The sequence below is a fragment of the Astatotilapia calliptera genome, chromosome 18 (genome assembly GCF_900246225.1).
Source record: "Astatotilapia calliptera chromosome 18, fAstCal1.2, whole genome shotgun sequence".
Lineage (NCBI taxonomy): Eukaryota > Metazoa > Chordata > Actinopteri > Cichliformes > Cichlidae > Astatotilapia > Astatotilapia calliptera.
Genome location: NC_039319.1, coordinates 10,149,486 through 10,166,630, shown reverse-complemented (window position 1 = coordinate 10,166,630; position 17,145 = coordinate 10,149,486). Strand labels below are relative to the sequence as shown.

The 17,145-nt window shown below is 38.1% G+C and overlaps 1 protein-coding gene across 8 annotated transcripts in view; it reads right to left on the bottom strand.

The window, feature by feature from the left end:
• Positions 1-1,529: 1,529 nt before the first annotated feature.
• Positions 1,530-17,145, bottom strand: part of piezo2b (piezo-type mechanosensitive ion channel component 2b) — a 91,836-nt gene continuing 76,220 nt past the window's right edge. For all 8 annotated transcript variants that reach the window (XM_026148831.1, XM_026148837.1, XM_026148832.1 and 5 more), the window contains 15 exons: positions 16,453-16,711; positions 15,962-16,138; positions 12,216-12,543; positions 11,825-11,957; positions 10,706-10,853; positions 10,374-10,585; positions 10,023-10,181; positions 8,492-8,639; positions 7,904-8,092; positions 7,503-7,595; positions 6,827-6,996; positions 5,467-5,595; positions 4,667-4,746; positions 4,135-4,336; positions 1,530-3,143 (listed from right to left, as the gene is read on the bottom strand). In XM_026148831.1, the coding sequence (XP_026004616.1) occupies positions 2,891-3,143; positions 4,135-4,336; positions 4,667-4,746; positions 5,467-5,595; positions 6,827-6,996; positions 7,503-7,595; positions 7,904-8,092; positions 8,492-8,639; positions 10,023-10,181; positions 10,374-10,585; positions 10,706-10,853; positions 11,825-11,957; positions 12,216-12,543; positions 15,962-16,138; positions 16,453-16,711 (2,680 nt within the window). In that variant the 3' untranslated portion in view covers positions 1,530-2,890. The remainder of the gene's footprint in view (positions 3,144-4,134; positions 4,337-4,666; positions 4,747-5,466; positions 5,596-6,826; positions 6,997-7,502; positions 7,596-7,903; positions 8,093-8,491; positions 8,640-10,022; positions 10,182-10,373; positions 10,586-10,705; positions 10,854-11,824; positions 11,958-12,215; positions 12,544-15,961; positions 16,139-16,452; positions 16,712-17,145) is intronic.

Genomic DNA, 17,145 nt, shown 5'->3' with positions numbered 1-17,145 from the left:
TTGAATGCTGTGTTAGTTTTACGCCAGACGTAACGGGACTCAAATCTTCAAAAGAGTTCAGCTTCGGAAGATCCCTTCAGTCTTGCGGATCATCGAGATGTTTTCTGGGAAAACTGAGACGAGGTTTATGTTCCTTTTGCTCAGCAGTGGGGGGTTTTGTCTTGGAGCTCTGCCATGCAGGTCATTTTCATCCAGTGTCTTTCTTATGGTGGAGTCATAAACTCTGACCTTAACTGAGGCTAGTGAGGCCTGCAGTTCTTTGGATGTTGTTCTGGGGTCTTTTGTGAACTCTTGGATGAGTCTTCGCTATACTATTGGGTTAACTTTGGTCGGCCGGCCACTCCCGCGAAGCATCACCACTGTTCAGTTTTTTCGCCATTTGTGGATAATGGCGCTCACTGAGGTTCACTAGAGTCCCACAGCTTTAGAAATGGCTTTATAACATTTTACGACTGAAAGATCTTAATTATGTTGTTTCTCATTCTCAGTTCCTGAGTTTTCTTTGGAATGCAGCATGATTTCTGGCTTTTGAGTCTGCTCCATTTGATTTTTTGATTGAGCACAGGTGTGGCAGTAATCAGGCCTGGGTGTGGTTAGAGCAGAAATGAACTCTGGTGTATCTCTAACTGGGGGTGCAGTAGGCAAGACTTGTGTTGTCTTTCTCTAATATTTACATTTGTTTGATGATCTGAAAAATTTAACTGCGATAAACACATACACACACAAAAAGGAAATCAGGAGAAGGACTAACTCTTCTCTGTATCTCCATATCTTCTCACTGTAACTCTGCAGGACAGTGTGCATAGATACAGAACACATGTACAGTGCCCTTTTGCAGTTTTGCCTTTGCCCACCATTACAGTTAATTGTAAATCAATCAATATGATTAAAGTGGAGACTTCCAGCTCTAATTCAAGGGATTATACAACAATTTTGCACGAGCTGTTTAAGAATTGCAGTCATTTTTACACACTTTTTCCCATTAAAATAATGGGACAAACTAACATAAATTTAAAGAGTATTTTTTAATGTTTGAAAACAAACTCTTTACAGCCGATATCTGCCAGAAGTCTCCACCCTGGAGTTGCTTTGCTACACCTTAACTGCGGCCTCCAGTTGCAAAATTACACTACAAAAAATTGTCTTTGTTTCAAACATCGTGAGTGCACTGTATACTTACCTCTAACACACGTTTCATAAAATATCCTATTATTTAGTCATCTGTCCCATTATTATCTCTTTTCTTTTATCTTCCACTACCCATTTTTACCATGAACTACAGGACTGTAACTTTGGAGAATTGTCATGACACACAATAAAAAAATAAATTATCACAAATCAAAAGAGAGAAACTGATATGCTAAAATGAAATTAAGCAAGAGAAGCTACAATTTAAGGGGGGGGGGGGGGTCCAAGCCACGCATGTTGCAGCTCTTTTCCATCACAATCCTGTTAAAACCCACTAATGTGACCCCCAGACTTACAGACCATCTTCACACACACACAACAGCCGAGTGCAAAAAACGCCACACCTTTCCACATGTTTTATTTGAAGATTTTTGGACATTGCCTTAACATACAAGTTCAATTTTCACATTTCATTCCCCTGCGACCTTTCCCTTTAATGTAACCCCTATGTACAAGTATTGCAAATTAGTCATGGCAATAATTAAGGTTTTCACTCATGCTAAATGTCCTCTAATGCATAGTTTGGACCAAAGGGCTCCAAGTCTCAGCCCTTTGTGTGTTTCTTCTTTGATGACTGGATGCACAGCTGTGGGTGCCAGCGAGGTCCACAAGTCAAAGAGTCTACCGCCCGAAGCACATTACCCTGATGTAGAAAACCAGACCTCTGCTGCTCTCGACTCAAACCGGCTTGCAGATGATTCAAAATGTTGATGAATGACAAAAAAATGTCAATCTCTGCAGGAAAAAAGTCCTTCTTTAATACAGCTTTTAACTGTGTCACTGTGCAGTAAAACTCCGAACAGTTTCCACATTTTATTTCATGCCATTTAAATAGTTCTCGTCTTTTCTACAATATCATGTTTTTTAAGATCCACAAAAGCCTACATATTACCGTAACATACAATGATTATCTGTGAAAACAGCTCTTCCTGAGAAAGGTATGTAGTTCGTAAGAGTTTCAGTTCTTCTCATACAAACAAAATAAGGCAAGTAAAGATTGTCTGGTAATCTTTTGTTTTGCATTTTGTTTCCAGAGTGGCCTCTGACATTTCTTTAAAAAAACAAAAAAAAAGTAATCGTGATGTCTGAAAGTCAAATTTCCCTTGCTCCACATTCTTAAAAATCTTATAGGAACGGCAGCTCAGCATTGCACAGTCTCAAAATCCAAACGTTCCAGTTGGTAAAATATGTGATTGTGCTTGTGTGGTCGTTGTTGTCCACTTATTTGTCAGTGGGAAGCCCTTAAAGAGTAATGCTGCAGCCAGTTACTGTTTCTCTCCACCTACCATGCGATTTTGAAAATATTAGGGACAGATGTGAAGAGAAATTAGGGACTTTTTGTCTTTTAATTTCAGGAAAATTGCGCCTAAACACCTCGAACTGAAAACCGCCTGCTTATTTTATCCACTGGAGGCAAAACCTTTGCAAGATAAATACAGCACCTGGAAATCTGTGCTCAAATTTATTAATTGTGACAGTCAAGGTTGTCATTAATGAGTAAAAAATACCCCAGTTTATAAGTCCAAATAAAAAGGTGTTTCCCTTTGGAGCTAACACTGTATCACTGCCGCCCGAGCTCAGCTGACGAGGATAAAGTTGGCCTTCATTTGCTTTGGAGGCTAAAATAGCTGCTCACACCAACAGAGCGACTATCCAGTGTCTCTGAAAAGATCTGATTCAACTTCATTCATTAAAGTTTCCCTCACTGAGTTTTCTCCCGAGTCCACTTGATCATAGTCTCTGGCGAGCGGTAAAGGAAGATGAGTTTAGAGTACATGTCCTCCTCCAGGTCCAGCTCCCCCGTCTCTCGCACCAGGAAGATATCGGTGCACAGCTTGAGGATGCGGTCCACGTTGGGCAGCTCCTCGAACATGATGGTGTGGGAAATGCCACTGAAGAACTCGCGCACAAACTTGCCGATGACCAAAACCACAGAGGCGTACAGGCCCATGATACTAAACAGGAAGGAGAAGAAGAAAACATTCAGATTTTGGATTCTTTTAAATTCTTATTTCCCTGACTAGAAATCCAAATATAATGTATCAAAAAGGTAAAACATATGATATTTGACAAAAGCTGTGAACGCTGTACTTCTCTATGATATTCTAAGAAAATAATTTGATTGTTCTGTATCCCAACTGCCAAAGGATTCGGTTAATTTTTGTGAAGAAAAAGTATATGAATCGATCCCACGCTGTCTCATCAGCATCCAGCCGTAACCCCATTTTTGGTCATTTGTCTTTACATTTTGATTTTGTATCATATACACATAAAAAAGAACTCAGGCGAATCCTCCCTTAGTTATGCTGCAATAAGCCTAGGCTGCTGGGGGCTTCCCATGATGCACTGCTTCAACTTCACTCAAGAAGGTTCTTGGATGAGAAATCAAACGAACCAAGAACAATTCTAGTTACCTTTTTGTTAGATATCTTTAAAAAATGTTTTTCACTTTCGAATAAGAGACCGCCCCCAGTTATGAACAACATTAGGTATTTTATACATGTCAAAGTAACATTCACAAATCTCGCATAGTAGAAATGAATGTAAAACATGTAATATTTCATTTATTGCTGATAAGGGTGTGTCTCGCATGAAAAAAGGGAAATGTGACAATTTGGTAACAAAAGCTCAGTGAAGCAAATATAGTCCACCAACACAGTCTGCCTATTCTGTGTCAGTGTCTTTAACTAAACATTCAAACTGGTTTTAAATACATTAAAATAGTCTGATATGAAATGAAATTAATCAGTCAGATTAGTTTCAATCAGTAAGCATCAGTTCCTATCCTTACTTATCTTGTGACTCCTCTCATTATTCTTTATTTCTGCTATAACTGCTATTAACCCACTGGCTGTACAATTTTCAGTAACTTTCATAATATAATTTTTTACATATAAACACAAACATTTCACTGAAATACACAACAGAATATCACAAACCACGTACCCATATCCAGCTAGAAAGCCCAAACTGGGCGGGCTGACTTGGTCGCTGAATACGAACAGTTCCAGGCCTGCAGACTTTAGATTGGTTAGATTGGTCTTGCTAGGCTCTGTCTGATGGACGATCCACCATTCTTTATCATTGCTGTCATTAGCTCTCTTCAATTTCACCTTAATGTCATAATATTCTGGGCGACCGTCCGTTTCTACGATAAAGAAATAAAGAAGTTTTGTCAGAAAATGTAAATCAGATTTATTTTGGAAAAAAATATACAAAAGCTTTGTCCATCAAAAGTAAGTATATAAATTGATGTTAAAGAAATTTACTCACCCATTAAATAAAATGGCTTATGTACTTTTTGAAAAGCATGAATATGTTTTGATATTTAATAGTCAGAAATTCTAATCTACTACATCTCCTATTGAGATGGAGCATCTTTACTATTTTTTTTCTTTACTGTTACCAAATCAAATAACAAGGATGAAAAATTCACATCACTCTAACACTCTGTACACAGTGACAAATACTCGGTCACCTCTGTAAAGGCTTTCAACGGGTTTGGACTCCACATCGCTGGGTGCTCGAACATAGCGAGGGAAAACATTTGTTAGTGTCCTGCAGGAAAAGAAAAGCTGTAAGTGCTTGCAAGTTAATATTTTATAAATATTATAACAATTCTAATGATTATATTATATTATGGTTTTGTATGTTATAGAGGCGTGCCTTACTAATTGTAAAAATGTTTACTTTTTAACAGATTTGTAAATCCACTTCAGTCTAACAAAGCAAACATCACATATTCACATATTTTTCCCAGAATTCGTCGCTTATAACCAAATCACACCAAACTGTTTATCGATTAAAGAAGTTGTCTTTTTGCACATTTTAATACATTTTCTGACAAAAACAAACATCCATTGATGCTTCACAACCAACGGGTGATGTCAGCATGGCTTCGTCCATCTTTTATATACAGATTATGTTATATTTAAAAAGACCTTGTCTCGCTCCAAAACACACCAGTCAGTTGAAAAATATGCTACCACTAAGTGCTGTTAGGTTTTATTGTTTGCTAGGTTAGTTTTGCCCCTGTTTCCAGTCATTATGTTAAATAAATGCATATAAGTGACACCTGTCTTCACATGTCACTGTGGACTTGCTTTACTAATACTCTCCATACTTAATTTATGTACAGCCATAAAATTTTAATTGCCACTTTCGAAAATAAGAGGGAAAATTATTTAGCTGAGGGGGAACATTTAGCAGCTCCTGGTTACTAGAGAACACAAACTGGCAAAGAGTAAAGAGAAAATGTGTGGCTGATACTATACTCACACTTCTGTTATGTTACGTTCATCTTTTAACAGATCTATAAGGTCCTGTTTTATGTTTTTGTCTTCTTTTGTAAGCAACCTTGTTTTTTTTCCAGATGCTGTTTCTGCCTTGGCTCCCAGGCTGGCGTTTCTAAAGGAGAAAAAACATACTTAAATTATGCTTAAGGAATTTGTATCTTTACATTTAAAATTAAAATGTTGTTCGATGCGAAGCAAGGTAATTGGGGTTATTATGAAAAAGCAGATTTGCAACAAAGCTGGTAGACTGAGGAGAAGTCTTGTGAATGAGGGACAATTTAACTAGCCCTTGCTGATGTCTATGGGTCAAAAACTTTGACAACAAGGTATGATGAATGTGTATGTATGGCTGAGTGACTCCAGTGTCAGGAGTGTCTTGGCCCTCCCTATATAATAGGCTGACATTGTCATATGTTATTCAAAACAAGTCCACTTCTTCCTCACTTCCATAGCAAGGAGGGTGGTCCCCGGTTCTCTTGAGTAGCATGAGCATAACCTTATGTTCTCTTTCACAGCATTTATTTCATCTCTCACTGTGGGAGAAATACTGACTCCCTGATTCCGAGACATGCCTGTTAAGAAGACAACTGTCCCCCAATAACATTTCACAGAGGAGACGCTCCCACCTGGGAAGAACCTACACTGAGGGCTGAATGCACCAGGTTAAGTGCTGTCACATCTAGCTTGTAAAACAGATGTGCAGATGTGTGAGGTGAGGGCCAGCATCCAGCTGAACACACCTCCTGGATGGAAATTGATTTAAAAAGAGCCCATGAGGTTGTAGTGGGGACCCCTAACGTGCCCCAGGCCAGCAGGAGGCTGAAGACCCCTGTTAGTATAGGCCACGGCAATTGCTCCTACTATCCAGTGGGAGAGGCACAGTTTGTGCTTTAGCCCAGCACACAAAAAGCTGGTCACCCTGGGTTCTGTCCATATAAACAGACAGAGCATAGACTGGACACAAGGTTGCTCCTCTGAGGTGAAAGGTGTCAGGTAAAAGCCCGGCAGTTCTATAGGGGAACATGTGCTCTGAAGGCTGGCCTTTCCCTTAGAGATGGGGTGAGGACTGTAGTATTTTGGAAGGGACTCCGAGTAGAGCAGCTACTCTTCCACATTGATAGGCGCCAGTTGAGGTGATTATTGCACTTTTGCCAGAATGTCATTGATCTTACGTCTTTGGTCATACACTACTTGTAATGTGATGTCGATGCTCTTTAATAATTATCTTTTTTGTTTCATGATGATAAAATAAATAACTTAAATTTTATTACTTATTAATTAACCCTTTACTAACAGTTATTATAAAGTTTTAGCTATCTGGAAACACATTTGTCCCTGCGTACCTTTGCACAGACCAGGACACAGTGATGGAGAAATCATCAGTAGAGTTCAACATCTCTATCAAGCTAGCTCTGCTGGGCGGACTGATGGTCCACAGAGAGTTGGAGCTGCCTTTCAATTGAGCAATGATCAGGTCCTCATAAATGTAGCTCTCCAGCCACTGCATGGCGTCCTAATCCAAACACAAAATCAAACAATTGGAATAAATATAATTCAGTCGCACTAAACCAATAATCTGTCAGCTAAGCAAGTTTAAATTAAGGTCAACATGCACACATACACAAATGGACTGTTGATTGTTAAAACTGTTTCAGATTCAACTATAATTCAACTATCTAACTATAATCTTCCACTGAATATTAGTACATATCTTTTTGTTTCCTTCAGGAAAAATTTATCCCCTGATTTAAGGGTATGGATGGATCTTGCTAACCAAATTTGCTAGCCTTGACCTTCTCAGTCAATACGTAAAATAAGCTTCCAAAACCAGTTGATGACATCATCGTTGTTACGTCGATCCTTTTTACTGTCTATGGTACTTTAGTAGAGAAAGAACTACTCGCATTATATGGGAACTACTTTACATCAGAGATAAAAAAGTATTTATTTCTCAAATTGAAAACACATTATGGTTTGTAAATTATGATCTTCTATTTGTATTTGATTTCGTATACTTACATCTTTCTTCTTATAATATTCTACAAAGTTGCGAAATTCCTTTTCCGTCACATGCCGCAGTTGCTTTTGCTGCGCGCTCATGGTGAAGATGGGCTGTGGAAAGACAACGTTTTGAAAAAAGTCTAGTTAAAGGTGAATACACCTCTAATGATTTTAAACCAAGCACTTGTTTCTGGTGAACTTAATTTATTCATACAGATTAATGTGCAGTAACTGTCGTGAAACTATGCCTGATACACACACATACAAACACACTACATTAAATCCTCCACCCTAAATACACTAAAATATCTCCCTCAGTCCACAGGTACCACATAACCATAAATGTTACCTCTAGACATTTGACAAAGGACCTGTGAAAAGAAGTGCCAATGATTTTATATAAGAAATTGTGTCCACACCTGAAAGCCTGCCAGTGTGATTTCAAACGAGACATCCAGCGGAGTGTTGACGACTCCAGCTACAGATTTCACGAGGGACATGAAGAGCAGCGGAAACCATACTATACAGATCAGCAGCACCACAATCATTCCTCCCATCCCATACTTCACCACTTTCTTCTTCTTCTGGCCTCGTGGCTGGGGATACCTCTGCAGAAGGATGACAGAGAGGACACTGAAATAAGTTACTGGTATTAGATGGAGAACGTAACACAGAATTCCCCCTGATCCTTTGCTTTAACAACAAAGTCAACGCAATTTTTTTTGACAAATTTGTAAAAGTAAAAATGTGCAAAAAGTTTCATGGAGGGAAGACTGACTGGGTAACAACTACGAGAGAGCAGTGAATAAAGATATTTTCACTTTTGTTATTACAAATGCAGAGAGCTGTGCAAAATCTACACATCAGGCACAACTTTCTCATATGCAAGCTCATAAGATTTACCTCCATAAATCACAAAAGTAAATTTCAGTTTAAATTCCAACATGACAGACACTGGCCCTGAAACAGATTTTTTTACACTACACTAGTGCCACGATGATAAACACCTTCTCTGACTCTCTCCAGCATTTCAGGATAAAGATGTGAGCGTAGATGTCCTCCACACAGATCCAGCTGGACAGAGACAGCGAAGTGTCGGTCCAAACCCAGTCCATCACGGCTCGGAGCTCCGTCAGGAAAGGTACTAGACGGAAACTGAAAACCACATATCTTCTTTATTAATCTGGCATAATGTGAAAGCTCATGATATTATTGCCTATATAACAAGATACTCCTTTAGTCTACAGCATACATGCCAAACTTATTTAGCTTCCTGATTTTATACCATAGCGCATAGCCTTCACATGTAGAGTATTTTGGAACTACTCAATTTAATTTAATTCAATTTTATTTATATAGCATCAAATTACAACAACTGTTGCTTCAGTTCACTAAATAACTTACTTTTAAACAATATGCAAAGATTTAGAAATATTTTTTTGTAATTTTAAATACATTTTTTATTTTAAATAGTAGTCATAGTTTTGTGTGGTTTCAGTCCTTTGTATTAAAGTCGGCATGACCATACAAGAAACAGCAGTGCACTGTATTTGTTTTCACACTGCTGGGCTCATCCTCTCCTTCGAGACATCCCTTCTCTTTGCTGGTAACCCGCCATGTATTTTAAAACACACATTAAATTGCTATTAAGTGAATAAAACCCATTTTTGTGGCTTTTTTATGATGAAGAAATAACACCAACGATTCCTCTTTCATTCAGTTTAGCCAAAAAATAATGAATTTTTTGTTATCAATTATAGATGTGCGGAAAAGTGGATATAGATTAGGTAGAAAAAGTATTGTGTTTATTAATTTCACACCCTTTTATGCATAGCTTGACTTTCATATTTTTTAGTTCACACATGATCTGGAGGCCTTCCCAGTGGCCTGATGGTGATTTTCTTGTTGCTGGTAAACGGTGAACTCAATCAGCAAACAGAGCTGTGCAAAATCTACACATCAGGCACAACTTTCTCATATGCAAGCTCTCTCTCTTTCTCTCTGCAGCTTCCATGCACGCAGGCTCCACATGCAAACTCTCTCCCTCTCTCTGTTTCTGTCAGCAAGGCAGGCAGTGTGAACCATGTAATGTTAGACACGTTGATCAGATAAATAAAGAAAAAGCAGAAGGGTGAGAGACGATGAAATACAGAAGCAGCTGAAAGTACCAGCTAGCAATAGGTCAGTCTAAAACACAAGCTAATACATCTTTGGATCTAGCTGTGCAGTCAAATAAGTAATAATAATGCATATAGTAATAAGCTCATAAATCGAAGTATCCAAACAGCATATTTTAGAGATCTGTTATGAATCTATTATAAATTTAATGTTAGTGCTTACCGTTTCAGCTGCATTAATGAATTAAATTCTAAATGCTAAACTGATCAAATATAACATAACTAGAGCGAAAACCAATGCTTATGTTTCTATACAATTCTCCTTGCAATTCTGCTTCACCAGCACCAGCAGCAGCAGCTAGCAGGGCCTTGGACATGTTTGTCCAGCTGGAAGAAATGAAACTCTCTCTGCATAACTCACCCCTGGAACAGGAAGAGGTTGACATAATTGTAGCTCTTTGTGAGGAAGTTTCCCAGAACACGGGTGGGATAACCACAGCGGATCTGATAGGCTGACAGCCCGAAGTAGATGCACTTGACAAAATACCACATCTGAGCGACTGTGTTCTCACTGAAACGTCTATGAAAGGAAGAAAACAAAGACAGCTGTTGAACTGAAAAAAGAATGCAGCTGGTTTTCTAACTTTGAAGAGCAAAATAAATAAAAAATGCACAAATATATTGGACGCCATGCTGTCAGATGTATTTTATCATTTAAATTAATTAGGATGATTCATCTCAGCTCTCACGTGAGCTAAGATGAAGCGCTTACTTGTCTGTGACCTTTGGCAGGATGAAGAACATCCAGAAGTGGATGCCAAAGACCAGAATGACCTGGAAGATAACCTTGCCCATAACAGACTTTCGGAGGTAGAGGGCCCGGTCCACCACCATGGTGCCAAACTGGATCAACACCATGACGAGAAAAGCTCCCGGGACCTGATCCTCTGACAGCGATGATGTGATGTCCGCCGCTGAGTGTTTCTACAAGGAAAAGGTAAACATAAAAGTCAGTTTTATTAAGTCACGTAACAAAATTCTAATTGTTGTTGTCACTTGAGGTGAACACTGTCATTTTCTTCTGCAGATAAATTCAAAACTTACACCAAATGCCCAGAATCCAAACACAATGATGATGAAGTCAACCGTGTCAGCGAGGAACATCAGCACATAGACGTCGGTGACTGCGCTGTACTCTGGATGAATCAAGTTATAGAAAAACTGCCTCATGGGAAGATAGATACCCAAAACCCTACAGGGAGCAGAATCAGTGTTATTAGAAAGCGATCAAACAGACGCCTGAAGCTTTTTGTGTTTGTGACCTTTCTGAGACTGTGTCATTTTGTAAGGAATCTTTTACAAAGTTTCACATACTGAGGTCTGCGCAGAAGAGAATAATCAGCCTTCAGACTACTCTAAACACTAGGATGGAGGAATTTTTCAGTTGTTGGGTTTTAATGATGTCAGTGAGAATCTGATATTGCATCTACAGCCTCCTGTGTGAGCATCTGCCTGTTAATCAAACCCTCAGTTTGTTGAGGGAAGCCAATCAGAAGAACAAGAGCTTAAAGTGTCCTGTGCAGTTTAACTTAGTTTAATGATGAACTGGGGGTCTTACAAAAGGATAAGATAAAATGGGATTGTTTTTAACCATTAATCATACAAAGCTACTCTAAGTCCAAGAATAAAAATATGTAGTTGGAAATAAAGATAGTAAATCTGCTTTACATTTAAAAACCGCTTATAGGTTTTTTTCTGTGCGTTCAAACAAAATCACTTCAAACAAGTCTATATAACAGCACTTATTTCATATGAAGAGCTGAACTTATTTTGAGCAAAACATTGGGTTTCGGTTACTGTCTTACACATTATATCTGGGAAACCGCTCATTGCATTGCAATTAAATTTAGAACAATAACATGTTTGGAGTGTCTGTTGCAGCACTTACAAAAATGACAGTGAACGGTCTAACGGGAATGCTGTAATTAAAGATCCAAATTTAGACCTTTGAAAGGTTTAAGCTGCTGTATCACCACGGTGGTTTTCCACAGTGCATCTTACATCATTCATCAAGAATACTTGCTGAGCACACTTCTCAGCAATGCTCTCAAAACATTACAAACACACTTTATAGTCAGTAAGAAGCTGTGGGTGGAATTAAAGAGAGAGAAAAAAGAAACACAGCCACTTCAACTTTTACAAAGCAGCTATGTTTTGTGCTACCGCTTTATGATGAAAGCTTTTGCTTTGAAGAGCTGCTCCCTCAGTTTCTCTATGATCATCTGTTTGCGGGTCTTCTGATGGACGCTGGCCTCGCTGCCGCTCTTGCGGCTGCTGTTGCGAGAAGCTGTACTTCCTGTGGAAACAATTTACATTTTCAGTTTTAAATGACCCGTGTCAAAGCTCTGAGTTACTGACAAACGCAATACCAATGCAAGACTTTCTATTTATCGTTATTTTTACTGTAAAGAACAAAGTTTACGGTTACCACAAAATATCATATTTCTTCCAGGTGTTTGTTTTACAGAAATACTGCAGCAGGGGATTTCTTAAATCCACCATCCAACAACAATTTAGTAGCAGGAAATAGCCAAAAGGGAAAAAAAGCCTTCACCTCTCTTAGATCTTGCAGAAGAGTGAAGAGATGGATGAGAAATGTGTGAGCCTCCACTGGAGCTCTTGCGCCGCTGGTAGGTCTGCTGCTGCTGCGAGTAGGGCACCTGAACGTGTCCTGAATCTATGGAGGTCCCGAAGTTTATGGACCTCAGGGTCTGATTGGAGCCTCTCCTTTCACTGTTTAGTGACGAGCCCGGTTCCGACTCCTTCTCACTCTCCTCGTCTTTTCTCTCGTCTTCAGACTCAGACTGACTTCTGACTTCTTCAGACTGACAAGGTGCCTCTTTCTTTACCTTGGGGTCATCCTCATCCCATAGACCATGGCACTGGTAATGAAAGGTGGAAGGACTGTTATTTCCATATCCAAATAAGATGAAAGTGAACAGGTTTTTTTCCCCAGTCATAAAGCTGTCCTACCCTCCAAAAAGAAAAGAAAAACATAAAAATATCACTAAAATCCCTGATACATGTAACCAATGAAGCCACAAACCCTCATCGTGGTAACAAATCTTTAATTTTTATCTCAGCGTTACTTCAAATACTTCAAATTCCCAACAACATAAATACATCTTCTTTGGTTCCTTTTACAATTTCTACAGGTAAAATAAAAAAAAACCTAAGTTTATATTATCTCTGCTACACTGAAAATAACATTTTTTCCCATAACGGTTTAGGGAGTAAATGTGACTGATCATTAGGTTTTATAACAGGACTCATTAGAAATAGAAGATGAGAGTGATCACAGTAATCGGCCTTTCAAATATTGAGAGGTGCACGACCAGCTGACAATACAACGTTAAAATCGCTACGTGACACCCACAACGAAAGTGACGCATCGAGCATAATGGAACTTTTATTTGGCTCTTTTTTGTAATATTTAATTGAGCAGTTTTGCTATTATTATTATTATTATTATTATTATTATTATTATTATTATTATTATTATTATTATTATTATTATTATTATTGTTGTTGTTGTTATAGTTATATGGGTTGATTCTATGCAGTATAATCTGTAAACTAAGTATAAGTGACCAAAAAATCAAATGCAAGGCTTCATAAAAAAGCTGGTCTTCTGTAAAAAAAAAAAGAAAAAGAAAAAAAAAGGAAAATATCAGAAAGCAATGACAACCCGCATTTTAGTCATTATATGACATAAAAATATTGGCAGCAACTAGCGTAACCCCTCAGCCTCAGCCTAGTAGATACACATGTGGTATCAATTTAAAAAATCCTTTGTTGCCTTGTTCTTAAATCTTATATCAGACAAGAATGGACAACATTCCTCTCTCAAAAGTCCAACAACTGGTTTCATTAGTTGCTACATGTTTACAGACTGTTGTTAAAAGAAGAGGGGCTCCTACACAGTGGTAAACATAGTTACAAGTAACGTGTTACTGTAATCCGATTACTTTTTTCAAGTAACAAGTAAAGTAAGGGATTACTATTGCAAAAACGGTAATTAGATTACCGTTACTTTCCCGTAGGAACGCTGCGTTACTGCGTTACTAAAACCGTGATTTTTTTGCGAGACTGTCTCATGACAGTGACGTAAGCGAGTGCGACGTTCGTGACAACAGCTGTGTGCAGATCAACAGTGGATCATATATCGAGTACGGAAAGAGTATGAGCATGCAGCGTTTAAAGCGTGGAAGTACTGACCTTACTTTGGGTTTGATTCCATAAAAAGTGACAAAAACATTAGTTTCCGCTGTGCGTGGGAAGAAAACGTCTTTTTACAGCGAAAAAAACCCCTAAACTTCCAAGCAAGCACACGAGTGCGCAACGACGTAATGAGAAATTCACAGAGAAACTCGCGGATTCTTCCACTGACCGCTGCGGCACACCTGCACCAGGGCAAACCTCCGCCTACCCTACTCCTGCTTTACAGGTGAAAAAACAGGAACAGGACCGCTGAGTCTTTGACTTTATTTATTTTCTGCTGTGTTTTACTTGCATCTATTTGAAAGAGTGAGTGTAAACACAAAAAAATATTTTATGTGCTGGAATGTGCAGAAAATAGGTTTAAATATTAAACAAATTTCTTCCAGTCAGAGAATGTTGCATATAATTAGATTTTTGCTTCATGCATAAAGTTAAAAGATTAAAACTAATAAAACAAGTTTTAAAAAGAGACTTTTTCATTTGATTACATTGTGTATGATGGATTATGCAGAAAAAGTAGAATTGGGCTGAAAGATCTATCACTTTATCACCTATTCAGGTTGTAAATTGTGTTTTTAAAAAGTAACTAAGTAACCAAGTAAATAAGTAATTAATTGCTCTTGAAAATAAGTAATCAGTAAAGTAACAGGATTACTTTTTTCAGTAATTAGTTACTGATTACTTTTTTCAAGTAACTTGACCAACACTGCCATTCTTCATGAAATAGTAAAATGTCTCAGTTTAAACATCTGATGTGTTTTCTATGACCTGATGCGAATATATGGGCTTATGAGATTTGCAAATCCTTTACATTTTACACAGAATCACAACATTTTTGGATATCAGGGTGTAATACAGTCCTTGTTTCACACAGAAATACTAAGAAATTTAATTTTTTTCCTTTAATACAGTAAATATTTTAAAGTAAACTATAGGGAATAAGTGGAAAAGAAAAATCAAACCACATGGGAGAAAAACTCTCTCAGAAGAGGCCTAACATTGACTCTTCATATTTTGCTTTCCCCCCTCACTAACAGAAGGGATTAGTTTGTTCTGGATGGATTTGGGAGAAAATGATACAAGAGGTGGGGTTTGGAATTTTTGGCAAAGATCCTTAGACTAGAATTAGGAGGCAACATTGGACATATTTTCACAAATCCAAATCAATTTAAACCATTACAAAATGTGCCAATATGCCAAAAAAAGCAGACATCTGCACAGTTTCTTTCCATAGGGCGTCACTCTCATGAATACTCAGCACTCTCTGTACTTAAACATTATACTATCATACCTGCTGCTGTACTGTTTTGCTCTGTACTGTAAATTTATAGTGTCCTCACCTATAGTATATACAGTAACTAGTCATCCATCCCTTATTTATTCGATAATTTTAGTCCATCATGTGTACCATTGCACCATAATATGCTATGTATGTCTGTGTCATGTTGATAGTATAGTCTGTCGTTTACTCTTTTCTCTACACTGAGAGCAAAGAATGATCTCGAGCCCAATTCCTTGTCAGTGCACACATACTTGGTCAATAAATCTAAGTCTGATTCTAAAAGACACTATCTTCATTTTTAAGAAAATATCACAGACTAGCTAGCTCCAAGTGTCATTGTGTATCCAGAAGGATATCTCATTTCATGTTTACAGCTTTGGAGATATGCAGTCTTAAACTGCTTTTGTTTCATTTGTTGATAATAAACTGTGCAGAACAATCCAGCAGGGACATCTAAATTGCTCAAATACTGGCTTTTCATTCAGTTTTGTGTATCAGCCAGCCTGTGCTGCCAAAAGCTGGTACTTATTAATACTGGCCTTCTCAGATGCATAAATCAGTCCATAAAATGTGCAAAGGAATTTTATTTTGTCTGCAGATATTTGAAATATATTTTCTGTCTCTCTGAAAATTAATTCATGATGAAATATCAAGTCAGTGATGTCATGAATAACAAGACACATATAACGAGTGTACTTCAGGAGAATCAACTCTAAAAACAGTATGCGGCGATAGTTTTTTATGGTCTTTGTTTTCATGTGAGGGAGACGTCTATATATTTCTGTGTTTGCCCACACCTTCAGGATGGACCTGTGAAAGAAGAGAGCCAGTAACTGGACCAGGTCGTAGTGGACGTAACCGTCTTTCTTCTCCACACCAATGATGTTGGGAGGGTGAAGAGGTTTGTTCTTGTCTACGCTCGAGTGGAACGGGAAGAAGCCAAACTGGAAGAAGTATTTGATGACGATGGTGACCTGGAAGGAAAACATCATCAATCAATTTGAAATACACACCAAGTCCGACTTTTACTCTGGAACCTGATGATCATCTGCTAGACTAAATGCTGTTATGTTCCCTGTTGCCTTTTTTTCATCTTAACTTTGTAGTATTCACTGTGGACAAAACCAACAATCTTTTCCTTTATGTTTAGATCCTTTATCTACTTCATTTCCCCCCAAAAAAGACATCTGAAATTTGAAAATTAATGATAGAAACACACAGTTACTTAACAATTTCTTGAAAATCTTAGTTATTTATTTTGCAACATCATCATCATGTTTGTCTGCACCTCAGTATAGATGATGACAGTCATCCAGTAGCGCTTGCTGGGCCGTGGAACAGACAACATTGCCCAGAGAAAGATGGTAATGGGAAGGACCAGCGTAACACAAGAGGCTGACACCAAGTGGTTTATGATGATGACCAGGTAGCACACCAACTCTGAGTGAGCCACCAGCATGTTGTAGAGGGCGTAGCAAAGCTGGAGGAACAGAGGCTGGTTTTGGTAGAATTTATCTGACTGCTCCAGCTCCTCGTCATAAAACATCCTGGACAGACAGAGGAGGCATTAATGGAGGTCGTAACAGTGAAAAACTATTTATGTTTGATTTTTTTTTTTAAAGACAGAAATTATATCACAACTGAATGACTCTAGAGACAGATAGTTTACTCTCAGAAGGCTTTAAGTCGGGGGTATCAAACATAAGGCCTGGGGGCCAATATTGTCACAGCAAGGAATTGAATCGGGCCCATTAGACAGCTTTAGAAAATGTCAAGGAGTGAATAGATTTGAACTCTTAACTGTAATATCATAGGTTTTACAGCTTTTTCTATTTATAAGGGCTGCCGTTCATAATAGACCAAAGTAATTAACAGAAAAACAATTAAATAACAGGAAAGTTCCTGTTTTTCCACGGTAAATGAACAAAACCTTCATATCTTATAATTACAGGACACTCTGCTTAATGAATTCCCATAACTT